The sequence below is a fragment of the Aquila chrysaetos genome, chromosome 22 (assembly GCF_900496995.4).
Source record: "Aquila chrysaetos chrysaetos chromosome 22, bAquChr1.4, whole genome shotgun sequence".
NCBI lineage: Eukaryota > Metazoa > Chordata > Aves > Accipitriformes > Accipitridae > Aquila > Aquila chrysaetos.
The window spans coordinates 70989-96350 of record NC_044025.1 but is presented as its reverse complement, the minus strand read 5'-3'; the positions used below and the strand labels follow the sequence as shown (position 1 = coordinate 96350).

General features: G+C 54.4%; 3 protein-coding genes across 24 annotated transcripts in view; 1 reads left to right on the top strand and 2 right to left on the bottom strand.

Annotated features, from left to right (window-relative positions):
* LOC115334003 (ankyrin repeat and KH domain-containing protein 1) overlaps nt 1-17113 on the top strand; it is a 120556-nt gene extending 103443 nt beyond the window's left edge. For 8 of the 22 annotated variants that reach the window (XM_029997640.2, XM_041119245.1, XM_041119248.1 and 5 more), the window contains 9 exons: nt 1171-1320; nt 1626-3241; nt 8306-8500; nt 9584-9838; nt 11196-11371; nt 12530-12694; nt 13155-13201; nt 16539-16712; nt 16893-17113. In XM_029997640.2, the coding sequence (XP_029853500.1) occupies nt 1171-1320; nt 1626-3241; nt 8306-8500; nt 9584-9838; nt 11196-11371; nt 12530-12694; nt 13155-13201; nt 16539-16692 (2758 nt within the window). In that variant the 3' untranslated portion in view covers nt 16693-16712; nt 16893-17113. Of the gene's footprint in view, nt 1-1170; nt 1321-1625; nt 3242-8305; nt 8501-9583; nt 9839-11195; nt 11372-12529; nt 12695-13154; nt 14741-16538; nt 16713-16892 lie in introns of those variants that run through there. The other 14 variants (XM_041119243.1, XM_029997650.2, XM_041119242.1 and 11 more) reach the window with 12 other exon arrangements.
* An 864-nt stretch (nt 17114-17977) lies between these two features.
* On the bottom strand, nt 17978-19670 carry SRA1 (steroid receptor RNA activator 1). Its single transcript, XM_029997667.2, has 5 exons — nt 19526-19670; nt 19153-19278; nt 18731-18954; nt 18482-18590; nt 17978-18361 (listed from the first exon to the last, which is right to left on the bottom strand). The coding sequence occupies exons 1-5, from the start codon at nt 19548-19550 to the stop codon at nt 18177-18179; spliced, it is 669 nt and encodes a 222-aa protein (XP_029853527.1). The 5' UTR covers nt 19551-19670; the 3' UTR covers nt 17978-18176.
* APBB3 (amyloid beta precursor protein binding family B member 3) lies at nt 19640-24544 on the bottom strand. The gene is made up of 13 exons (XM_029997664.2): nt 24401-24544; nt 23167-23360; nt 22764-22840; nt 22463-22520; nt 22138-22278; nt 21664-21791; nt 21538-21543; nt 21338-21452; nt 21164-21251; nt 20871-20954; nt 20600-20715; nt 20243-20428; nt 19640-19942 (listed from the first exon to the last, which is right to left on the bottom strand). The coding sequence occupies exons 1-13, from the start codon at nt 24447-24449 to the stop codon at nt 19742-19744; spliced, it is 1443 nt and encodes a 480-aa protein (XP_029853524.1). The 5' UTR covers nt 24450-24544; the 3' UTR covers nt 19640-19741.
* Nucleotides 24545-25362: the final 818 nt, after the last annotated feature.

Sequence of the window (25362 nt, the reverse complement as noted above, 5' to 3'; positions counted from 1 at the left end):
GGAGGATTGTAGCATGCTCTCCTGGCAGGAGAGGGGGAAAGAAAAAAAGGTGATGCTTTAGAACATTTCCATGTATTTAAATGTGTTTAAAATAAAGTGGGTTTCCTTTAAGTTCTGTTGAGTAAGAAACAATTTCCTGAGGATCAGGCTACTTAAAAGTTTCTAAGACTGGAATAGCTAGGTGAAGCTGGCAGCCTTTTCATGGGGTGGTGGTGATCTGTACAGTGTTCAGAGGCGCCTGCACTGTGATCACAGTGGTTTCTGAAACCCCTTTGAATCCTCTCTAATTGTTCAGTGTTGAACTATTGCACACCACTGGCAAGCTTGAAAGCGGTGTCTGGGCTCGAGAGGGCCAGCCTTTAAAATCTGGGGACAGTGGTGGCCCAGAAAGACCTTGGCTGGGGTCTGGATGCAAGCATAGCTCACGTTCAGAGACTTCCCAGTACTGTATGCCTGCACTGACCCACCAATACCATGTGAATTAGAAAAATCCTGAATTGACTTGTTTTGCTGAACACATGGGTTAGTGTTTCAGCCTGACAGTAAGCCTGCTTCTGAAAATCTGTGCTGCCTTCACGGTGGCTTCCAGCAGCTCCTTAAATCACAGAACTGCACAATTTAACCATCTGCCATCCACTGTTGTGTTGTGTCACCAATAAACTTTCAGATCTCAAGGTCTCAGAGAGGTGGATGCTAAAAGGGTTGTGAATGCAAGTGGTATTACAGAGCTGATCACTGGGAAAACATTGAAAAACCACCTTCTCCTTGCTATAAACAATCAAAGTAGCTAAGCCATGGGCTTTTATATTTGAAGCAGCGCTATTTATGTAAGTTTAGGTTCATAAGCTAAGGATTTGTCTCACTTTGAAGGTACACAAGATAAGATAAAATCCAAAAGTGTTTCTGAAGCAGTGTAAGGCACATATCTGTGTTACAACAGTGGTGGAATAAATGTTTCTGGAGAATCCTTTTAGGTACTGAGGATGATAAGTAATTTAAGTGGGGAAGTTTTAGAGAGGCTTCAAAGGGTGAAGAAAATATCAGCAGAAAAGCTACTTGTTGCCCTGAAACTTAAGAATATTGCTTCAGCCACCTGTCAGACAGCAAGGGATTTTTGTATGCCTTTAAAGTTTGAATACATTTCACGGATTTGTGATCTTTGTGATATAGGTCAAAGAAATTATCTGTCCCAGCTTCTGTCGTATCTAGAATAATGGGAAGAGGTGGGTGCAACATCACAGCAATTCAAGATGTCACTGGTGCCCATATTGATGTTGATAAGCAAAAAGATAAGAATGGAGAGAGAATGATCACTATAAGGTACAGTATCTAGAAATGAAAATCTTGAGTTAGTCCACAATGTCATTTATTAAGAAGTTTGTTTGCTTTTTAAGACGGGACATATTTAGCTTCTTGGTACTAGAATAGAACACATTACTGCTGCCAAGATATGCTGAAGGTCTACTTCTTCAAAGATAATCCTTAAGATATGCAAAAGTCAAGAAATAACTTATTGGAGTAAACATGCAATAGACTTGGAGATCAGTATAAAATTGAGGCTATGGAATGTTGTACAAAGTGGAGTTTCTTTTTGCAAAAGACAAATATTTTTGTATTTAATCTAGGGGTGGTACAGAGTCAACACGATATGCAGTGCAACTCATCAATGCCCTTATTCAAGATCCTGCCAAGGAACTGGAAGACTTGATTCCTAAAACTCATATAAGAACACCTGCTTCGAGTACCAAATCAATCCATGCAAACTTTTCATCTGGAGTCAGCACTGCGACTGCTTCAAACAAGAACTCCTTTCCTCTCGGAGCACCACCCCTAGTCACATCACAGTCATCAACACTATCTACTTTCCAGCCTACTAACAAATTAAACAAGAATGTCCCAGCGAATGTGCGCTCATCTTTTCCGGTGTCTCTTCCTCTAGCTTATTCTCACCCCCATTTTGCCTTGCTGGCTGCCCAAACTATGCAACAGATCCGGCACCCTCGCTTACCTATGGCCCAATTTGGAGGAACTTTTTCACCTTCACCGAACACTTGGGGACCATTCCCAGTGAGACCAGTTAACCCTGGCAGCACAAACAGCTCTCCAAAGCATAATAGTTCAAGTCGTGTAGGTAGTCAGAATGGAAATATTTTACAGACGGAGTCTCCCGGACTAGCTACTTCTAGTTGTCCCATTACTGTCTCTTCTGTAGCTGCTTCTACCCAACCGCTGTGTGTGACCAGTAATCGGACTCCCTCTTCGGTCAGAAAGCAGTTGTTTGCCTGCGTTCCCAAGACAAGTGCTGCAGCAACAGCAATCTCAACTGTGACGAGCACCTGTAGCACTCTGCCTTCAGCTTCCTCTGCCCCCCCAAACAACGGGCAAGTGCCCGCAGCATTTCTGTCATCTAATGCTCCACAAACGCAGCATTCTGCACTTAAAGCGGACTCTTTCTCGGCTGTCTCAGCACCCAAAGAGAAGGTGTCAACACCAGACCAGCCTGCTGCAAACGCATGTGCACCATCTTCGGTTGCAAGTAGTTGCAGTATGTCAGCTAGCAGCAACTCAGGAGTCACTGAAACTTGCCCATCGAGCAGCCCTGCACCTCTAAATAATGTCCAAGATGAAATACTGCCAACCAGCATGTCAGAGATCAATCCTTCCATGTCGATGCCTTTTTCATCCAGCTCAGAAACTGCTCCTTTAAGCTTAGTGTCACCCAGGTCAGTTGTTGCAGATAATCAGGACAACAGTAACTTACCTCAAGTAGCTGTACCAGCACCTCGAGTTACTCACAGGATGCAGTCCAGAGGTTCTTTCTATTCAGTGGTACCAAATGCAAACCTCCATCAAGATCCTCAGTCTATTTTTGTTACGAATCAAGTTCCTTTAACACCTTCTCAAGGTCCACCTGCTGCAGTGCAGCTTTCGTCAGCCATGAACGTTATGAACGGTTCTCAGATGCACATTAACCCAGCAAACAAATCATTGCCTCCGACCTTTGGGCCAGCAACACTCTTCAATCACTTTAGTAGTCTTTTTGATAGCAACCAGGTGCCAGCTAACCAAGGATGGGGAGACTGTCCACTCTCTACCCGAGCAGCAGCTGACCCATCTTTCACTGTTCAGTCTACCTTTCTGAATAACTCTGTGCTAGGACACGTGGAAAACGTGCATCCTGACAACTCCAAGGCTCCTGGTTTCAGGCCACCTTCCCAACGAGTTTCGACTAGTCCTGTAGGTAAGTCATTAAGATCATGCACTGGTCAGAATTCTTTCTCCAACTCTCACGCTTTGATTATCTCAAACCGATTGAGAAGTAGTTTACAAATGACAGTTAGAGAATACTGATGTAACAAGGATGGCCTATTTTTTCCAAGGGCTCTTTAAAACATTGATGATCATTTTTTCCCTCTTCTTCAGTTCTTCTATGATGTCAGGTGTTGGGAACATTGCAAATGTTGCATTGCTTGTCCTCTGTAAGACACAGGAATGCTTCCACCTGTTTGTAGAGTTCAGAGTAGCATTGATTTTAGCTTTTGGGTTGGAATGTAATATGGGGTCGGGTGATACCAAACCTGAAACAGCAGGGCCAGGACTCTTGACAGGTTCCATCTGCAGGAGTGACTGCATGCAGTTGTTCAATATTTTATTTGAGAGTCCAGCTTGACTCAGTGAGGGTAAACTCTCTGTACTTTTTGTCTCTTGATATGGCTCTGAGGTTTTAATAAGCTTATGTTGTGCTTTGGGAAATTGGTGTGCTACTGCATGGTGTTTTATTAGGAGGTTACAATCCTCCTGCTGTTAAGTATAGCAGTTCAAGCTTATCTGCATTTATTTGAAATGGGTTAGGAACGCTTACAGTGAGGTCCCTGCCCTTGCCGTGCCCTGTCTAAAGGATTATTACCATCTTAGTGTTCAAACTGTGTTGCAGGCAACTAGCTGCACCCATTTGGCTGGAAGGGACTCGCAAGAGATCTAGTTTGTGTCACCCCGTTCTCCCCTTCATTCTTGCCATAATGGCTTTATGGTGCCTTGAAGCTGGGTAGCTAGAGAGTCTTGCTTTGAAGTTGTCTTTACCCCTGCAGTGTATGTTAGATATCGGGGCTAATGCTTCAGGACTTGAATGCTGGATTGGGACAAATCAAATAGTTTCACTTTCAGACTAAAGAAGGAGGGGGCATTTGGAAGACATGGTGGTGAGGAAAAAAGATTTTCAGCATTCCCATTCCTCTTGGTTGATTTACAAATGTGCCTGACTTCTGAAAACCAGAACACTTCTCTCTGACTATCTTTAACCACAAAACTGGGATGTTTGCTATGATTGTAGTTTTCTTCATAGTTTAAATGGGGCTGTATAGCTCTGCAAAGAGAGTGAATACCTAGAGCTCTTGTGCCATGTTCAGTCCCAGCACAGTAAGCAGAACCAGATGTAATTAAGGCTGTGGAAGGTAAAGTAACTGGACCTTGTTTGTCAGACAGGCAGCTAATAAAAGAATTGCCAGACCCTCCTCAGCAGACTCTAGAAACACTTTACGTTGGCTCAGCTTTTTCTCTGCAGTGCTTTAAACTGGCAGTTGGCTGTTGCTGGAATAACCCCTGGGGAAGGAAGCTTATGCCAAGTGGGATCTGCTGATTTTTCTAATGATTGCATCCTGTGTATGCAAAGATGGCTGACTGAGACTTCCCATAGCAGCAAAACATTTTGCTGTTCCCTTATGCTAAGGTCATCTGTTTGTCATTGGGAAAAATTTCTTGGTCCTTTATGTATCCTTAAATGACTCTTAAGTATTTAAAAGGTAGTCTAAATCTGTTTCTTCCCTGAATTAGGAAGGTTAGGTAGATACCCAAGGAGAGCTCATGCGGCTGACTTTGGGGAGGTAAGTATGAAGTTCTTAACTGAAGCACAAAAATATTTGGACAGAACACATTTTTTTCTGAGCTGGAATTTGATTAGTATCTTGCAAAGTGAAGAAAAACTGCAAATAGGTAGATGTGCCACTAAAATTCTGCCTGGCAGGAGGTGACTGGTTAGCCGGGTCCTTAGTTGATTCATTTAATATCATTCTACTTAATACCACTTTTGAACACCTTTGTTTAAGAATGTAAATAGTCTGTCACACAGGAGGAGGGGGAGGTTAAGGGACCCTGGGGAGAAAGGGGTCTTTTGAAGGTGTGATAGAGAGGAAAGGAGCGGGGATGGTACCCTGAGGACCTCTCTGATGCCTTCCCTTGGAGCCTAAGTGTGGTCCTGTGGTCTGTCCACCCATCTTATTCACTGGCTTTTCCCAGGGGAACAGACCTTTCTGCTCTCAGCCTCTGAGGTGGGTTGAACTGGGGACTACCTTGGCTGTTTGCGTAGGGTTCGGTGGCAGGTTTCATGAGATGTTGAAAAGGGGGGAAAAGAGTCAGTCACTGCTGGCTTACGGTTTGGCCAACAGCAGTGCGATGGACAAGGAGCAGTCTGGGCCTTGCCTGGCAATTCAGTACACTTTGTGTGATGAGAGGGGGTAGTAATGGCTGTCAGAGCAGATGGACACTGATCCTTTAATGTCAGCTGTGACTATACCTGACGGAGCAGAGGTTTGTCTTTTGTGCCTGTCTTGAACAGTTGAGCTGTGGCAAATTTTTCCAGAAATCAACATCTCTTGGTGATTGCCTCTAAGCTAATTTGGTTGAGATTTAATATAATTTGATTGTGCACTAAGCCAGCTTTTTCTTAAGAAGTTGTCACTTCAGGGTGGAGTTTGGGTACTCTGCTTTTCCTGTTCATGGGCAAGCTCAGTTGCAGCTTGGGTTTTCTCTGATTTCACCAGTTCCTTTGAGGCACAGGTACACATTCAGATCTCCTTACCGGCTGTGGATCTGTTCTGGAAATGGCCTTTTGTCTCACTTATGTCTTCAGATCTCTTGTCCTAGCAGCTTGCAGATTAAGGGCAGACTTAGCCCAACCATCTGGGGAGGCTGTGAAGAAGACCAAAAGAAGTCTATTTGTTACTTCTTTCCTCTGCATTTTAAGAAGGGGTTTGAGGCCTTGCTCACGTGGCATTAAAAGGTATCACAAATGTGAAATGTGCCAGCTTAGGAAGCAAGAGTATGAAATTGCACAAAATGGCTGGGCTCCCTGTTTTAAATGGAGTGACCAAGTGTTGCAGCTGTTTCTCTAAAGGTGGAGGTTGCCTTTGCAGTAACCAGCTTCTGCAGAAGTGCCTGGGGGTTTGGTAAACTAAATTTTGAGCAGAGTTCATATGAGATTGATACACCAGTCTTGAAAGCTCAGTTACGCTTTCAGAGCATGATGAAGAGTTTGAACTCATGGCCCAAGTAACTGCTGAGTATGGTATTGCAAAAGGCTTTAGTATTACAAAACCTGGTTTTGTTGGTAAGTACATAAATAGGAAGCTCATTACTGAAATCAGGATTCTGTAAGTCATTGTTCATAAAAGCCATTTTTAATATTGAGCAAAGGTGTTTTTTCATCCACTTTTATGAAAGGCAAGTTAATGATAAAAAGTGTTCTTTACAACCTGAAAACTGACTATTCTGTTGAATTTGTGCATCTCTGGCTGTCGCACTTCCTTCAACCTGTAGAAAATACACAGCAGTGCTGAAATAGTCTCGGCTGTATAGTCATTGCATTTTGAAAGCTGTGTACCCATCCTACGAAGCCTTCAAAAGACACAGCTGGGCATCTCTCTTCTGTAGAAGAGCTATTTTTGTCATAATCTCTGCCTTGTTCTCTGTTTAGGAAACCAGCAGTCCCCATGGGCAGCAGCAGCTCTGTTACCCCATCTGTATAGAGCAGAGACTTGGGAACTTCGGTGGTGTGTCAGCAGCTGGAAACTTGTTTTTGGTGTGTGGTGGAATCAGTCACCATAGGGGCCTTTTGACTACCTCTGAGTTGACTTTTGTGGATGGAGGGTTAGCAAGAGTGTCCCATCAGTAGCTCCATGGAGGATACCCAGGGAGGGCCCTCAGCTGGAGGTGCTGCAATCTGCTTACAGCTAGGCTTTGTGCTGGAGGCCAGTCTGCAGCTCTAGACAAACACAGATCAATCAAACTGCATTTACAGGCAGCCTGCACAGACATTAGCATCCTCCTCATAGCCACGGAGTCTTGCACTTTGTGCTGTGACAAACCCTGAAAGTTTGTCCTCCAACACTCAAGGTTTCCTCATCTGAGCACCCCATGTTCTGTTGGTGGTGGTGATTTACTTGTCCTTGTCTGTAATGGAGACTTCTCTTTTTTAACCTTTGGGGAAGGGCTAATGAGAAAAATACCTCCTTCAAATCCAGTGAGTCATTTCTGTCAGTGTGAGCAGGTTGGATCTGGCACTTCTGGAAGCAGTAAATCAGGTTGACTTGGTTGATAATATTGGGGGAAAAGGACCTGGCTTTCAGGAACGTATCTAGGCAACGAAAGGTGCACATCTAGTCTATGACCTAAGGTCTTGCCTGTCACCACTGCTGTTTGCAGACTGCTGTGGTGTAAGTAGGTACAACCTTCAACCTTGCCCCGCAGCAATATAGGCTGGTCCTGGTTGTGGTCATTTCAAAATGTTTAAATGGTTTTGAAAGTAGTCTTGTTTAATAGGCCCTTGAAACTAAACCCAAAACTCAGGTGAATATATGGCCATGCCCATTTCTACCTTCAGATAATAATGTGTGATAAGAGCTTTTATAACATTTTGGAAAAGTACTTAAAAGCTTTGGCTTATTAAAAAACTGTAATTCCCCCTTGCTAATAATTTTTGTGGGACTTTGAACTTTCTCTCCGTCTCTCCCTTCCTCTCACGCATCCCTGTAGAAAGCAGCCCCCCCACCTATTGTGCTGTGCATTGTCAGCCCTATTTCTCCGGACATGGCATGCTCTGACCAATCTATATGTGAATGTACCTATAGGATAGCAAAAACCGTACTGCAGCGAACTGCTTCCCTGGTGCCGGATTCCCCTGGGACTTTCACAGAGCCCTGTATCCCTGTTTGACTTGCGTGGCTTTTTTGTAAGCAAAGATCCTTGCCACTCCCAGCTTTCCTCCTTTGCCCTCCCTGCTAAGATTGTTTCCTTTCAGTGACCGAAGGGATGGCTGTTTTTGTTAAAACTTCAGGCCAAAACAGAGAGTGTACAGAAATGCCTTCTGTTGGTTTCTAAGGGAGAATCGTGCACCTGTAAAATGAACTTACCATGTGCAGATACCCCTGAAGGTGATGAGATGCTTTAATTATATTTGGAGCACTAGCTCTCTCTGGTGCTTTGAAGCAGGTTCCCAAAGAGAGATATTTAATCAAATTTATGTTTATTTCAGGCTTACCCTCTCTAGATCCATCCAACAGCTCTACAACTTCTTCTTCAGGTCCTTTGACAGGCTTTTCAGCAAACATACAAGGAGCACGGGTTTACCTTCAAGGGCCAGCGCCTGTTGGGACTCCCAGCTTTAACAGACAGCATTTTTCACCACATCCTTGGACAAGCGCAACAAATTCATGTAGGAACTTCATGGGTCTGTCTTAGTTAACTATAAATTCATAGCTATTGTCTTTAGTAGATTTGTAACTTGAGGGGAAATTACCCAGTGATGCACAAAATGCTTTCCAATTGCTTTTAGCAGCTGTGAGGATGCTGTGCAAATCCCAAGCTGTACTATTTCGTGGTTTTTTTCCCATGTAAAATGCCATTAGTTCTGGTAGCATTACTAAAGGCATATTTGGGCAAAAAAAAACCCCAGTCATCGTAGGGTCCGAGAGGAGAGGGCATGAAGCTGTCGGGGAGTGGAGGTGATTACACCAAGCTAAAGATTCCCCTCTAAATAGTATGAGTTTAATATTAGGTGAAAATGTCATGTTTGCCATGGTTTGAAGTTATACTTGCTTTTTTTTTTTTTTTTTTAATTGGGATTCTGGAATTATTTCATGTTACTTAATGTTCCAAAATCTTTAAGCATCATCCAAGGTAACAGTGGGTTTTCCTCCTAATGGGAAGAACATGGAAGTAGCTTTGCAGAAAATATGGGTCTTTGATTCAGAATTTTAAGTGAAGAGGCTTTTCATGTCACTGCATGCAACTTCATTGCCACTCTGAGCTTAAGAACCAAAACATTTAAATGAGTGCTCAAAGGAAGTTGGATTTCCCAAGAAGAGTCAGTGACACTTCTGAAGTTGGTGGGACTTACGCTCTTATGTTACACATGTGGCTTTGGGAAGCTGTCTAATTTCTCTTCTGCTGGAAGTGGTGGATACCAAAACCAGGCTGTTTAGATATTTATGGTATTTTGGCTGATGTTTTCACCTCTTCCTGAAACTCTTCCATGTTTCTTATTCTTTCTTGTAATTAATTTAGATGTACTGCTATGTCATGAGAATATCACATGATTCTGATGGCTGAAAGCATTTGTGTTATAATGTTGATTTTAGAGTTAAAATAAACAGAATTTCTGTGAAAGACTTGAAGAATGCTTCTCAAAAAAGCCTTTAAAACCTGTTTATCATTTGCTTTGAGAGAATATTGGGGGGGATAGAGTGGCTAGCATTTATGCTTGCTAGCTTGTGTGCTGTGTGTAATTAAGCAAGAGAAATATTCTCTTCAGCAGGTGAATCTCCTATTCCATCAGTTTCCTCAGGATCATCTTCGCCCCTTTCAGCTGCTTCTGCACCTTCTAACTTGGGCCAGCCAAAAACGGGTAACGCCAATCAAGATCGAAAGGTACCCCCACCCATCGGGACAGAAAGGCTTGCTAGAATTCGACAGGGAGGATCTGTCACTCCTACACCCTTGGGAACCAACTTCACGGCTCCTGTTGGTCATAGTGGTATTTGGTCTTTTGGAGTTAACAGTGTATCTGGTAAGTCTGTTGTACAGCCTGGGGTAGCCTAAAGAAACTTCTAGGGCCTTTCGGAAGTACTACATTTGAAAAGAAAGTTGGGGAGGAGGAATAAAGTTCCACAGTCTGTAATCAACTTTCATGTAGTACATCCTGAAGGGAAAACTGGTGTCAGTGGTGGGAGAGTGCATATCAATGAAAGCGCCGTGATTTTCTCTCCTAATGTAGGTAGCTGTCACCCAACCTAGATTATCTGTCAATTTACACTTGTAAACCCTGAGAAGAGTTCAGAAATTTCATATTAAGTCTATTGAATGGTACAGAATTTAAAAAGTAAACAACTTTTGTCTGTTAAGGGCATCCATTTCCAAGTCTGACCCTTGGCCTAAAAGGACAACTGCCTCCATCCAAGTTTCTAGCTTGCTTTCCATTAACATTTTAAAATATTAGTTGTGGTGCAGCTAATGCATCCAGAAACACTAGTTGTGGATGCTGATTTTTGCATTGATCTCCTCATGACTCTTGAATAGTATGGGGTAACCTCTGTTCCAGGTGGCCCCAGTTTCAAAAGAATGACTTTGAAACAGCTGAAGTTTTATGTTCAGTTTCCTGTTAGTGTGAGGTTCCTGTGGAAAGGAGGAGCTGCAGCATTTGAGATGTAAAGTGTTTCCATTGGTAACTTTAAAGACCAATGTTTAGTAGTCCTGTATTTGTTCTATTTTTCAGTGAAGGCCTCCATACTTTGGTTAACTTAGTGTCTCAGCATTACTGTGTTTTTTCAGGAAAAGCTTGTATGTGCTCACAGACAGTGCTGGGAGGTTTATTGGATCTTAGCTGTTCTGCTGTGGACACCTGAAACTTGCAGTTACTAGTAGTCCCCATTATCTCCACACTTGTGTGGAGGTTCAAGCTGAATATACATGAAGACAGCATGTGCCTGGCCAAACTTCCCTGGCCTCACCAGTCTCTCTTCTTTCCCTATTTTTGCCTCTGTCATAAGTGTAACTTTTTTCTGTGTTCCTGTGGTACATAAGAGGATGTGGGAGCTGGAGGGAAAGAAAGTGTGTGTGCGTGTAGCCGGCCTTATATAGTGTTGCCTGCTGCAGCTTCTCTGTGAGAGGCCTTGATGCTACAGATAAGACTTGTGTGTTTGCATTGTCTGTAATGGGTTATTAGCCTAAAAACTGTAGGTATCTTCCTGCTTTGTGTAGGCTGTGGAATGTCTGCCTTTGCTCAGAGCAGAGCCCTTAGATACCTGTGCAGCTGTGTGTTTTTTGGGGAGCCTTTGGATGTATGCAGATGTGTGCAGCTGCTCAATTCTACTCCAGAGTATCTTCAATGAATTGTAATCAGCCATTTTCAATCTCCTCCTTTCCAGAAGGTTTATCAGGTTGGTCTCAGCCTGTCATGGGAAATCATCCGATGCATCAGCAGCTGTCAGACCCAGGCACGTTTTCTCAGCATCAGCCAATGGAGAGAGATGATTCTGGAATAGTGGCTCCCTCAAATATTTTCCACCAACCTATGCCAAATAGTTTTGTGGATTTTTCTAAAGTAAGTTACAGAGGGTTGGATTTAGTCTATAAAATGACCAAGGAATTTCTTTGTTCTGTCTCCTGTTCGGCCTGTTTACACTGTGTGTGTGTCTCTTCCATCATTGCTTGCTGCATCTAGTCCTGAACCTACTTTTGTCCCAGTATTGACTAGAAAGGGTGTCCAAGCCTGGTGGTGCATTTAAACAAAACCAGAATTTGTAGATTGCAGATGTTCTCTTGTCAAGTAGCTGAATGCCTCCATTGCTCTCCAGTGTTTCTTTTCTCAAAGGCTCAGTTGCTCGGAAACGTTTCATAAGGCTTGCTCAGCTCTTGAGGCTGAGTAAAGGTCAGCTTAATGCTTTCAGTACAAATCATGCCCATGAATACTACATGCCTTTCTTCAGGAAGTGGCAGGATGAGAGGACTGCATGTAAGCCTGTGCCTTGTATGTTAATGCTGGAAAGTAGCTTGAGGCAGACGGACATAGCCAAGCCATAGTGAGCTCAGCCACCACTGGGGGAACGTCCAGGACTGTGTGCTCAACAGCAGACTTGCTCACAGCATGTTTCAGAAGTAGCTGTAGCATGTGCTCTTGGGATCTTCTAAATTGCAGAGCAGCAATCATTCAAACATGGGGAAGAAACCTCTTAATTGCAAAAAGCCGCTCTGTAACTTGCTCTTTCTGAACTGGAAGAATATTTTAGTTGGCCATTAGTAATCTATGGAAAATCTTCAACTTGGAGTCCTGTAGGTTCAAGCTGTATACAGGCTTTGCTGAAGTGCAGCCCCTGGCTGCAGCCCTGCGTGCACCAAGGTTATTGTGTGCTGCAGAGGTGAGAGGAAGGAGCACTGAGATCACTTTGTACAGCTGCGGTGTCTGGCTTTATGGGGTCATCTGAAAGAGCTGTGCAGAGCCTGCTGCATACTGGTGAGGTGTAATTTCAGAAAAATGGGTAAGCTGACTTGAATCTTCAAGCTCTGAAGAGTGACCGTATTCCATACTCTGCCTAGGTGTGCAGCGATGCCCTGTTTCCTCACAGTGCTGAGATATTTGCCCGTCGGTGAACGTTACGTATGGATGTGAACTGCCTCTGTCAATCTTGGCAAACATGGTATTACCGTCATCCTTCACAACCACTGCCTTCTTCACCGACAGCGCTTTCTCTTGTTCCCTCAGGGCCTACCGATTTCCATGTACGGCGGCACTCTAATACCCTCACACCCTCAGCTAGCGGATGGCCCAGGAGGCCCCCTCTTTAACGGGCTCCATACTCCAGATCCTGCCTGGAATCCCATGATCAAAGTTGTCCAGAACTCAACAGAATGTACTGATGCTCAGCAGGTAGTGTGGCTGCCTTTTTCCACTTTTGCTTACCTGGGGCTTTTTACGGTGTTGTGCTTTGTTTTGTTTTTCTTCATTTTTGGATAGGTGACGTTTTTTTCAGTTCTTTGATACTGGTATTGAGATCGTCGCATGACTTTTCCCCTACAGTTTGTGTGTGTTTATAAAAAAATATATTGCACTATCTGTACCAAACCATTCAGGTAAAATAAGCACCATTTCAAGACTGCTCAGCCAGGTAATCGACTTCGTTGTAAGTGAGATGGTTTATATCCATACTCAGCATCTTGCAGGTTGTCAGTCAAACCTTTGCCAGAGCTGAAGAGGGCTCCCAGCCTTTGGACAGTCTGGTTGTGTTTTAGGGGGAAGCCTTAAGCTTGCCCTCTAGTGGTTAAACGCTCTGTTAAAGGAACATTTATTTGTTTTCATAATAGACTTGTCTTTTTATTTCTTGCTGTAGATTTGGCCTGGCACCTGGGCACCTCACATTGGAAACATGCATCTCAAGTACGTCAACTGATTTAAGGGGGTGTATCCTTTTTTAGCCTTGTTTGGGAATCTTTACGGTCTTGAAGAACCCTGGGGATTTTTTTAATGTGCCTAACTAAGCAATTTTCTGTGGGCTGTAACAATGGAAACTTGATTGCCCGTTGTATAAGAACAAATTGATTTACCTGTACAAACTGATTCTGCTCTCCAGTTAGTTTAGCCATTTTGAACTTAAAAATCAGACAAAACTAGTGCTTTTGGCTAAACACTACTGAATGCTCCTTGTATGCAGCAGAGAACTAGCTGATTACATGATTTCAACCTTTTAGGGTGGTAAATACATGTATAATTGTTTACATACTTAAAAGGAAAAGCTGAGTAAATTTCATGTCGTATAGTGGCTCTACTTTATGTAGCCTGTATTAATGTGAAATATTTACCTGAATATTCAATAAAAGGCAAACAGTATTTATAGGTTGTGTGTGAGAATTTTGGAAGAGGCTGTATGTTGTTGTCATTGGTAGCTGCTGCCGTGCCCAGTGATGCATCTTTTCAGGGTCACGTAATTAGCACGTGGATGCAGTCAGGGTTTGGGGGAGGTTTTGATCTGCAGTCATCTGTGATACAAGGTCTGCCGAGTCCTTCCCCCTGCCAGTTGTTAGCCTTTATTTTTTTGTGTGAACATGGTTGTGTGTTATTTTTTTTTTTTTTTTCCTGCTGGATTGGTTCTGCTGCTTCCAGCACTCTTTTTCCAGGTGGGTTGCCTGAGAGATCAGGTTTGGTTCAGGGGTTGGAAATAAGGGCTGAGCTGACAACGTGGCAACTGATGACACCTTAATTTGTGGAAGGTAAATAGGTAGCTTGTAGGTAAATGCAGGGTTTCTTCACCTGACTTGCTGTGACCAGCTGCCTAGAAGCAGATCTTAGGAAAGCGGAGACCACTTCCCACTAGAGAAAAATGTATTATATTCAATTCGAAGCTTCTTGTTACCCTTTAAATCTGGTAAGAGCTCCTCAAGTCCTTTCCGTGAGGAGGAAGGGGATTTTCGCATACTGCTTAAGATGAACGTTCATTTTCTACCCAGGTGCAGAAGTTCTCCACTTTCTGCACTTGGACTATGCTTATTTCTGCTTTTGCTCAGTGGTGATGCAGTAACTACACTGAATATTTGGTCCATTCCTCAAGCAGGTAACTACATACAGTGCATGTAGTGTCCAATCTAACAGACCACTTTTGGTGGTCTCTCAGACCAGATGGAGACTCCTCCACCTTCCTCCACCTTCTCCAGACAGATCCTTACATGCAGCAGCAGCAGAGTTTCCCCAGGAAAAGCATGAGGAAGGAGTACTGAAAACCCGAAGTGCACAAGCAATATCTGAGTACTGCAGGCAGATAAACCTCAGAAATGCTACTGGATGATATATTCAGATATTTTTTTTTTAGTATTTGAGGAAGAAATGCAAAAAACATTGAACTGCTGCTGGCTGCCTGATAGTGAAATGCCAAAGGAGAAACACTTGTGTTAACAGTACTTGTATTGAGAACAAATGATATTGTAGTGTGATAGGTGTTTGCTCTTGGGGTGAGTTGCAGGGGAGGGGCCTAAGGCCCCGCCCCTGCCCCTCCCCTACCCCACCCCTGTGGGCTCCATGGCTGCAACAGGCACCACCACCTCCTCCTGCCCCATCCCGGGGAGCCACCATCTCCTCATCCCGGAGGGCTACAGCTCCACGCCGGGTGGCACAGTCTACTCTACCACACCAGGGGGTAAGACCCAGCACGGGGATGGGCTTGTCCGTTGAATAGAACGGTGGCCTCAGCCACCCCATCCCTGCCTAGTTTAGGCAGCTCCTTCCTGAGTGGGTCTCTTCCTGGGCTCTCCACCTTCCAGCTTGGTCCCTGGGAGCATGGGCACCTGCTCTGGGCACCAGATCCAGGCAGGCCCACGGCATGGTGGCTTCCCTGGCAGCCCAGAGCTGGAGTGGAAAAGGGAACCCCAAAGCTTTGTGGCAAGATACTGCTAGAAGTTAGGGCCGTCATTGCCCCGTGATGCCAAGAGGAGCAGGCAGAAGCAGTGCCTGGTGCTTGTGCTGCTGGGGTGGTGGATGCAGCGCTGGTCCTTCGGGGGTAGGTCATGCCTGGGCACGGCTGGCTGGAGCTGGTGCAGGTGCACGGGGCTAGTGCAAGAAGTCTGCTCCCACCTGAGTTCACCAGCCCTGGGGGAAGGTACTGGGCGGCACGGCTCCCTCCAGGGGTACCCTAGGCCTGTCCTCTTGCCCCCCTTCCAGCCCCCCGCCAAAGCCCCTGGTTCAGCTGTTGAGCAGGTCCTTTGCTGGCTGCCCTCAGGGTAGCGTGTGCCCTGGCCCTGAGCTGGGCATGTTTCTGTTGAGCTGCAGGCACCCACCCTGTGGGCGCTGGCTCCATTGTGTGCCTCCGATAAGCTTATCTGGGGTGGGGGAGCCTGGCCCAGTGCTGGCAGGGCCGTGGCAGGCACGGGTTGCATAATGTGTTTGTGGTGCTGGGAAGGGCCTGGCTGGCGCAGGAGCTTTGGGCTTGCTGCCGCCTGGGCTGCGCTCGCTGCCAGAGCCTGGCAGGGAACCGCTGCTCAGCTGCGGAGACAGCCAGGCAGGGGAAGGCAGGCCCGGACCTGGCGCAGCAGGGTGCAGGCTGGCACGATCTCCGGGATCGCTGGCAGGCGCTTGGGGTGCGGGGGGAGGCAGTGTGTGCCCCGGCTGGGCGCTGACCTGGGGCTGTACACCCAGCAGGCTGGCACACTAGAGGAGGTGTCCCATCGAACCCAGCGTGGTGTTCTCATGCAGGGCACACACAGCAGGGCAGCTCGTTGGCTGAGCTGAAGGGAACGGTTCCCTGGGTACATCTCCCCTCGGTGCCAATGGGGAGGCACTCAGCTTTTGCTGTTCTGATAGCTGTAGGGAGCCACCCCCGAGCTTGCCGCCTCTGGGCTGGCTGCGCTGGGGACCTGCCTGCTACCTGGCCGTTGGGCTTGGGCTGTGTGCCGAGTGCCCCAGGGCTGGCCCTGACTTCCAGGCAGCACAGGGCTGGCTGTGGTGTCAGCTGCCGCAGGGCACCCTGTCGAGGCTGGACCTGCTGTGCTGTGCCCTGGCAGAGCTCCAGGAGCTTCAAGGGGAGGAACAATGTGGGGAAGAGCTGCTGGGCAGGACAGGTGTCACAGCCTGCCATGTGGGAAGCCCCACAGTGGCTCCGGAGCCAGCCATGTCCCCGAGCTGTGGCCAAGCGCTGGGTTCCACCCCCTGCTCCAGGCTCAGGCCATGGTGTTCGGAGACGGGGGCGGCCAGGGGTCGGCAGTGCCTGACAGCCCCCTGCTTTTGGCAGGTACCCGCATCATCTACGACCGCAAGTTCCTGCTGGAGTGCAAGAATTCGCCCGTGGCCAGGACCCCTCCCTGCTGCCTGCCCCAGATCCCCGGTGTCACATCCCTGGCCCAGTCCAGCCTCGTCAAGCTGGAGGAGCTCAAGGAGCGGAATGAGAGCGAAGAAGCCATGCCAGGTGAGCAGCCCAGGCAGGCAGCCCCTTGCCTACACGCTGCCTGGGGTGTGGGGCTCCCACCTGGCTGCAAGGGCAAGGGGAGATCCCAGTTCAGCCCCAGTTCCAGTTCCTTTGCCTGCACGTTTCTCCCAAGGTAGCCCCATCCTAACCCTGGCCCTGTATCCCTCCGTACCCTTGCAGATCAAGACCAGTTTGAGATGGACATCTGAGTTTCCAGCTCCCCGTCTCCAGGCCATGGCTGGGCCTGTTCCTGGGCCTCGTGGAGTTGCTGGCACCGTGACCAGCTGGCTGCAGCCCTCTCTGATGCTGGGGATGGATGTGTGACACCTCAGGCTCTAGCACAACTGGCTGGTGCAATTGCCTAGGAGCTCATGCTTGATCAATAAACACCATGAACCCCCTGTGCTGACCTGGTGCATCTCTCTGTTGGGGCTCAGCTGGGTCCTCAGAGCCCCAGGGAGGGGAGCTAAAAGGAGCTGAGGAGCACCAGGGGCCCTTAGAGGGTACAGAGGATCTCTCCCTCCTGCACTGAGACGCTGCAGGCTGGGGCGGTGAACGCAGGGCCTTAAGGCCTGCTCCAAGGCTTGGGGTGCCACATGCAGCCTGCCCCAGTGGTGGGGGGCGTGGCTGGTGAGGCCCTCCTGTGAGCGCGGCAAGGAGCAGCACAGAGCAGTCCGACTGCTGCCTGGGGTAAGCGTGACCACACTGGGCTTACCTGACCTGGTGGGCTTCACTAGCACCGTGACATTAATCCCTGTCTCTAAGGCCACCCAGGTCTCTTGGGTCCCAAACTTGGGTCTGAACTGTGCCAGGACAGGCAGGAGCCCAGATGGGAGCACGGGCTGTAGCTGCAGCACAAACCCTGGCCCTGCCAGGCTGCTGTGGGCTGGTGGCAGGTTGGCCTCCCCAGCCAGCCGAGAACTCCTCGGGAGGCTGTCTCTTGCTGCACAGGAGCTGGGCTGTGTGCCTGCTGCTGTGGGTTCCCCCCCACTGCCAAAGGCGAGGCCAGAGGGGGCCAGGCTCTGCCGACCGGTGCAGCAGGGAAACATGTTGCCGCCCCCTCAACCCGGGTGATGCTGGGGGTGCTGCCAGGGAGATACCTTCCCTTCATGTCTTGTGGGCTGGGAACGCGCTGCCGGGGCCAGAGTCCCTTGGCCAAGCCCGAAGCTGCTGTGGCCTTGCCCAGCCGTCCCATCTCCTGCTGCTCCTGGGAGAGAACCAGGACCCATCTGGTGCCAGAACTCCAGAGCAGGCTGCGGCCAGGGGCAGGTTAGTGCCGTTTTATTAAACGTCATGAAGTGAATCGCCACTAAAATGTTGCAATGATTAAAATCCCCTTTTCCTGGGCAAGGATTGGGAGGCAGAGGAGGTGCCCAGACCCACTCAGGCAGCAGGGGCTCTTCTCCTGTCAGCGGCCCCAGGCCTGGGCTGCTGCGCTCGCAGCCTGCAGCCCCGTCCCCGGCATCAGGGATTCTCCTGGCCAGGCCCGTCCTCGGCGCCGCCGTCCATCGACTCTGCAGCAGGCAGGCTCCTCGTCTCGGCGATCAGGCGCTTGACGCCCACCAGCCACTGGCTCACCTCATTCACGTGGTCCACCATGAGCGAGCGATGGATCTCGTCAGCCGCGTCCCAGTGCTGTTGCTGCAGCTCTGCCGGGACAGCGCAAACCCTCAGTGGCGGTGGCGTGGGGTCAGCCTTCCCGCCGGCGCTCCCTGCCCGACGGCCTGGCGCCGGCCCCCAGGCAGCCCCCCCCCCCCCTTGCCCCTCACCTCGCACCAGGAGGCTCATCCTCTTCCTCACCGGGGCCGACAGCTTCCCTTGAGCCCAGGCGTCGCCCAGCACCGTCAGCCGCCGCCCGATGTCGTCGCACACTTGTTTCTGGAAGCAGAGATGAGCTGGAGCTGCGGGGACCCCCCCCCGGGGCCAGGGGCGGCTCTCCTCGCCCCACGAGAGGCAGCCCCCGCCTGCTCCCCCTCCTGCGCCCGCGGCAGAGCTGGCGGCGGCGGCCGGGGCCTCACCTGCACCGTGGGGCGGCAGGCGGCGAGGGCCTCCCGCAGCGGGGCGAGGACGGCGGCGGCGGGGACGCCGCTCTCCTCCGGTCGAGCTGCGGCGCTCGGCCTCCCGCCCTCCGCCCGCGGGGCAGGGCTGACGGCCCCGAGGGGGGGCGGCCCCAGCGCCCGGGGGGGCGGCGCAGGGGAGGCGGCGGAGGCGGCGGGGGCCCCGGCCGGCTCTGGAGGAGCACCTGCGGGGAAGAGGCGCCGGCGCGGAGCCCCGTCAGCCCGGCGCCGGCCCGCGGCTCCCACCGGGCCCGAGCGGGAAGGGGGGCCGGGCCCGCGGAGGAGGGGAGGGGGTCCCCGCGGCGCCAGCAGCCCGGGGGCTGCCGCTGGTCGTGTCCCACCCCCCCCCCCGGCTGGGCGGGGGAGGCTTTGCGGGTGCTGACCTGGGGGGGCCCCCGCAGCCGGAGGGGGGGCCCGGCGGGTGAGCGGGGTTCGCCTGGCCCCCCCGGCCTGCGCCTGCAGCCCGTAGGAGAACTGGGGGGGGTCGTTCCAGCCACGCTCCTGGTTCCCTGCGGCAGCAAAGGGCACGGTGAGACCCCGGGGGGGGGGGCCCAGGGGACGCCCCCCAGCCCCCGGACGCGGGACCCCGGCCCCCGCGCCAGAGTGCGGCTCTCCCCCCCCCGGCACGGCCCCCCCGGGCCCCCTCGCCCGGACGGGGCGCCCCCCCCCCCCCCCCCCAGCGCTCCCCCCGCCCCGAGCCCCTGCACCCGCCCCCCCGCTCCCCACCGCCCCGGAAGTTCGCTCGCGCCCCCTCACCCGGTTTCACGTAGAGCTCCGCCATCCCGCCACGTCACGCCTGGCCCCGCCCCTTCCGCCCGGGGGGGGCGGGGCGGGGGCGAGGAGGGGCTGGAGGGGGCGGGGCTTCCCCTGTCCCCGCCCCGCCGGGGAGACCGGGGAGACCGGGGACGGGGCGGGGGACGGAGCCGGGGGACGGGGTCTCCGGCCCCCGGCCCCGGCCCCCGCCCCGGCCCCCTATGGGGTGTGGAGGAGGGCTCGCCTGAGGCGGAAGGCCTCCAGGAAGGAGAAGAGGCCCCGCTTGCGGGAACCGGCCCCCGCCGCCCCTCCGCTGCCCCCGCTCGCCTTGGCCGCCCCGCCGGCAGCGTCCCCGCCGGCTGCGGCAGCCTTCGCCTTGGCCCCCGGTGCGGCGGCCACCAGGCACTTCTGGTACTGCACCTGCGGGGACGCGAGGGGACAGAGCGGGGCGCTGGGCTGACGCGCGGCGCGGCCGTGGGGTGGGACGCGACACGGCGCGGCCGTGGGCTCGGACGTGACCGGACGCGGCGTGGCCGTGGGGCTGGACGCGGCCCCACGGGGTCAGCTCCCTGCTGCCCCGGCTGCCCTCCCCAGGGTCGGGCGTCCCACCCGCGGCCCCAGCTTCGCCCTCCCCCTTCGCCAGCCCTCGCCTCCTCCGGGCGCCCCCGGAGGGCCGGGAAGCCGCGGGGGGGAGTCGAGGGACGCCCCGCCAGCACTCACCATGCAGGCTGCCTGCACCGCCTCCGAGATGGTGCCGGCGTCGGGCTCGCACCAGAAGGCCGCGCACTGGAAGCGTCGCCCCGTGTCCACGATGAGCGCGAAGGTGTGGGCGTCCCGGCCCACCCCCAGGAAGGTCACGTAGCGCACCTGGCACTCCCAGATGTGCGCCGCCTCCTCCTCGTCCTCCTGCGGGGACCCCGTGGGCCCGTCCACCCCTGGCTGCGGCCCAGGCGGCCCTGCCACCCCCCCCAGGTCCCCTCTGCCGGGAGGCCGGGCCCCCCCCACGGGGGGGGCCTGTCCCACCGCAGTGGTAGCGGGGTGCCCGCTTCGGCCAGAGCCGCCTGTCCCCCTCCCCACCTGCGCGGGGTGCACCCTCATGGCCGTGTCGGACACGCGAATGAGGGAGGGCGTCCAGCGCTCCCGCCCGGGGCCCTTCGTCAGCTTCTCGATGGCCTCGTTCAGTACGTCCATCCCTGGGGAGTGGGAGACCCCGTCCCGTCGGCCCCTGCCCCAGCTGCGGGCACGGTGCAGGCGGGGTGCTGCCAGCCGGCCCCACGGGCTGCTCAGCTGCCCCACGGCGCGGGGTTCTCGGGCATCCCCCAGCTGAGGCGGGGCCGGCGGCACTTACCCATGGCCCTGGGCACAGGCAGGCTGCCAATGTACAGCGCCTCGTAAGTCTGCATCGACTGCCTCACCGCTTCCAGGATATCCACTGCCAGAACAGGAGAGGTGGGGAGGTGGGGAGGACCCCCTCACATCCCCCGCCACATTCACCCCCACCGCGTCCTTCCTCCGCCCCCATCTCCAAGGACCCCGGGGACACAGCCAGGCAGGCCAAAGGGCGCTGGCTGCTGGGCATCCCACTGCCCGAGGGTGGACCGTGGGCAGGGGAAGCAGCCGGCAGCGCCGGGGGGACGGTACCTTGCAGCGGCAGGTCCTCGGTGGACACGGGCTCCAGCGTGGCAGCACATGGCAGTCCGCTGCTCGCTATGGCTCGCTCAGCCACAATCTGCAAGAGATGGGGGTCCCAGTGCCTCCCCTCACCCCCGAGACCCCTGGGCCATGCCCACACCCGCCGGGGCCCCTGCATCCCACCTTGGAGCACATCTCATGCAGGGCCTTGGCGATGCCCTTGGCGGGCACGTTGCAGTGGAAGACGTGACACTTGAGGACACAGGTGTCCTTGTCACTGGCCACGAAGGCAAAGTCTCTGCAAGGCCACGAGCAACAGAGTGAGACCCCAGCTGAGGCAGCCCCCTATCTCTGCGCTGCCCCTTGGTCCCACACCCCCTTACCTGTCCCTGCAGCCACAGCGGCAGTCGGGGAGGGAGGAGAGGGGACAGGTTACTGCTGGGGTGCCTTTGCCCCTCAGGGGGGCAAAGCCAGCCCCCAGCCCCCAGCTCTGCCCCGGCCCCCGGCACCTGCCATTGTTGCAGCCAACGCCCCAGACGCGGATGTTGAGGATGGGTTGGCGGTGGATGAGGCTGCGGTCGAGGGGGTCCACCAGGCTCATGGTGTCCTTCTTCAGGATCATCACCAGGTCCTGGCCCTGCAGAGGGTCAGCGGCTCCCTCAGCCTAGCAGATGGCCTGGGCGTCCCCAGCATCCAGCCCACATGTAGGGACACCCTGGTCCCCGCAGCCTACTCAGCCCTGAGCGTGGGGACAGCCCACCCAGGCACCCCTGGCGCTGTCTGCAAGGGGCAGCCCTGTCAGAGCCACCTGCCGCACAGCTGGGACCACCACAGGGATGGCCTATGCGGAGAGTTGACTCTGCCACAGGATCTGGTCCCTGCCCTCCCCCCCAGGCATGGTCCCCATCGGTGGGGACAGCCAGCCTCAGCAGCAGTGGCCCTGGGTTGGGACCCTGCCTGGCAGCACCATCCCAGGCTCTCACCTCACCCCGGTTCTCCACAGAGCCCTGGCCCTTGCTGTTGGAGAGCTGCTGGATGCAGTTGTTGACGGCGATGCTGCTCTTGCCGGGTGCCAGGTCCTCCTCGGGGATCTCCACCCAGCCCAGAGAGCGCACAGCAAAGCACTGAGCAGAGACATACGGGGCTTCGGTGCCCAGATAGCACAGCCACCCCCATCCCATGCCCCTCGCCGTGCCGCTGTGGTTGCCCCTGCTCTTGCTCCCACCCCTGTCCCTGCCAGCTGCTGCGTGCCCCCTCCTCTGCCAGCACCAGCCCACGATGCCGCAGTGAAGCCCCTGGGTGCGGTACCTTGGAGCCAGGCTCTGCGCTGTGCTGAAAGTCATCTCCGTGCCAGGGCAGCGAGGTCCTGTAGAGGGATGGGGTGGTGAGGGGATGGCTTCCACTCAGCAGCACGGACCTGGGCCACCCAGGGAAGCGCCACCAGCAGACCCCCATGCCACCAGCTGGGAAGCATCCCATGGAGGTGACCAGCATGGTCCTGCTGTCTCCAACGTGTGGGGCTGCTCTGGTGGGGGGCACTGGGGGCCCAGCACCCAGCAGTGGTCAAGGGTCAACGGTGCCCCACAAGCCAGCACATGGACAGCCCTACCTCCGGGACAGCGAAGCCATGGGGCTGGGAATGGGCCTGTCCTTTGCCGCGTGGTTGGCTGCAGGGGTCTGGCAGTCCTGGGAGAGAAGAGGAAAGGGGTGAGGGCAGCAGAGAGGCTGACAGGGGGCACCAGGTAGGAGCCTTCCCTTCCAGGACAGCAGCGCCTCAGCTTGTGGGCATCCCATGTAGCCAGGAGGAGGCCAACGTGGGGCCTGCTGGAGCCTTTCAAGGGGCTTAACCCTGGCCAGGAATGGGCTGAGCAGGACTTTGGTGTGACAGAGACAGGCCAGCTCCAAGGGGAGGCTGACCAGTGATGCCCAGAAGGCCCTTCGGCAGGCTCCTGCCAGCGGGCTGGGATCCAATACCAGCCCCCCCCCCCCCCCCCCCCCGCCACATCCCCTACCATTCCCTGGAGTGTCTCCTCTCCATCAGTCTCCGTGCGCCCTCCTGGGCCGGTGCTGGTGCGTGTGGGGTGCTGCCACTGTGTCGTGCCAGTTGGCACATGCCAGTAGTAGGTGCCCAGAGAGTCACGGATTTTCCTCCAGCCTGGGGGGAGGTCGGGGTCTGTCTCCAGGCTCTGGTCGCTCCAGAGGTTGTCTGTGCAGATGGAGAGTGTGAGACAAGGGGCGGGGGGAAGGTCCCCCAGCCGCAGGGCGCCCTGAGAAGCGAGCAGCTTCACCCATCAGCGAAAGGGTCCTGCGGTTGCCTCTGGGTGCGCGGCTGGGCACGCGGCCCAGGAGAGAAGCGCGGGGCGAGGGAAGGCTTGGCGAGAGGCCAGAGAGGCTGCGGTAGGGGCGGACCCCAGGCGGGTGATCGGTGTGGGCAGCTGCCTCATTGCTGCCCGGAGGGGTGGGGTGACCCCGGCGGGGGCACGAGAGTACAGGCAGCCCGAGCTTGCCAAGGAGGGCACCCTGCTGCGTGCCCCAGGCGGGGCCCGGGGCTGCAAGCCCAGAGCTCCCCCTGCCAGCATGCGGTCCCCAGCCCTCTGCCAACACCCCAGGGTGCCCGAGACCGGCTTCTTCCCAGCTCGGCCGGGGGGAAAGGGGCCGGGACAGACCCCTGGGCTCTGGGAGGAGGAAAGCACCCTTGGAGGGCGGCAGCTAGGAGGGGCGGATTAACCCCCTCCTCCCTGCGCCCCAAGCCCCGGAGAGGGCACGGAAATGAGCCCGTGGTGCAGCGCAGCAGCGAGCTCTGCTCCCGGGAACGGCAGCCCGAAACCCGCGGGGCTCGGCGCACCCCTCGTGGGTGCTCATCCCCCGCGGCTGCGCTGCCGGGGGGGGGGGGGTCGGGCGCTCTGCGGCAGTCCGTGGCTGCGACCCCCGCGCCCCGCGGGACCCCCGGCGGGCGGGAGGGCGGGGCGGGGCGGGGACACGGCGGTGCCCCGCGACCTTGGGGGGGGCGGGGAGGCGGCGCGGGCCGGGCGGGCGCCCGCGGCGCAGGGCGCCGCCGGCCGCGTTCAGCACCGCGGACAGCGCCGGGGCGCGGCCGCCGCTTCAGTCCGCGGGCCCCGGCCCCGAAGCCGGCTCCGCACCCGGCCGCTGCTTCAGCCCGCGGGCCCCGCACCCCCGCCCCGGCCTCGCACCCCCGCCCCGGACCCGCAGCCCGCAGCGCAGCCCCCCCCCGCCGCTGCGGCTGACCGTCGCAGTTGACGAGGACGATGGCCAGCATGTAGTCCTTGCCCAGCATGGCCCCGGCGCCCGGCCCGGCGCGGCCCCCCCCGGCCCGCCGCCTCCCCAGGCCCGGACCCAGCGGCGGCTGCGGCGGGAGGGGCGGGGCCGGGCCGGGGCCGGGGCGGGGCGGGCGGCCGAGCAGACGGACGGACGGGCGGGCGGTGGGCGGGGGCGGGAGGGGCTGCCCGGGCGGGGAAAGGGCCGAGGCGGGGGGGGGGGTGAGCCGGAGCCCTAGAGCGCGGGAGGGGACGTCTCGGCGGTGTTCGGGAAGGGGAGGGGGTGTCTGGGTGCCCGGCGGGGTTACCGGAGCCCGGAGGGGCGGTGAGGTCCTTCGGGCGTTTCGGTGCAGAAAATGGGACACTGGAGCAGGGAAGGGGCATTTGGGGGCAGGAAAGGAGGTTTCTGACTGCAGTAGCGGGTCCAGGTCAGCCCCTTGTGCCCTTAGGTTTGGTCCCTCCCACTCCACGCACCCTTAGGTTTCCTCCATTCCCCTCCCTTTCCCCACAAGGCACCCTTAGTCCTCCACATCCACGCTTATTCCACATTCATTCTCTTCCACGCATGCTCAGGTCCTCCCATTTCCCTCCACCTGCAGTCCAACCTCCTTCAGTCAGTACTGAAGACACCTAAATGTGCATGCTGGTTGTCTTCCCCTTCTCACCAGAGGCCGAGAGCTTTGCATCTCCAGCTTGAGACTTCTGTTTTCTGTGCTACCTTGAGCTGACAATCCTGGTTGGTGCTCAGTACCCAGGGACAGGAGCTCTGAAGACATTTGTTGTACACCTCAGTTCCCCCATGGAGCTCCCCATGTGCTGCTAGGGACAAAGTCCTTCCAAGCAACAGGTGCCTGACGACATATTCCAAGATGGTTTGCTATCTGTGGCATGTCCAAAAAGTCCATCATGGCCTCTTAACCTTTCCTTCTTCAG

Excerpts from the sequence above, each read along its gene's own strand:
- APBB3 (XM_029997664.2), bottom strand. The coding sequence starts at position 24,449 with ATGCTGGGCAAGGACTACATGCTGGCCATCGTCCTCGTCAACTGCGAC. Across the intron at positions 21,792-22,137 it reads CTGTGGAGAACCGGGGTGAG|GGCCAGGACCTGGTGATGAT; the intron begins GTGAGAGCCTGG and ends GACCCTCTGCAG. Across the intron at positions 19,943-20,242 it reads CGGTGCAGGCAGCCTGCATG|GTGCAGTACCAGAAGTGCCT; the intron begins GTGAGTGCTGGC and ends GCGTCCCCGCAG.
- SRA1 (XM_029997667.2), bottom strand. The coding sequence starts at position 19,550 with ATGGCGGAGCTCTACGTGAAACCGG. Across the intron at positions 19,279-19,525 it reads GGAGCTCTACGTGAAACCGG|GGAACCAGGAGCGTGGCTGG; the intron begins GTGAGGGGGCGC and ends TTGCTGCCGCAG. Across the intron at positions 18,362-18,481 it reads GATGAGCCTCCTGGTGCGAG|AGCTGCAGCAACAGCACTGG; the intron begins GTGAGGGGCAAG and ends CTGTCCCGGCAG.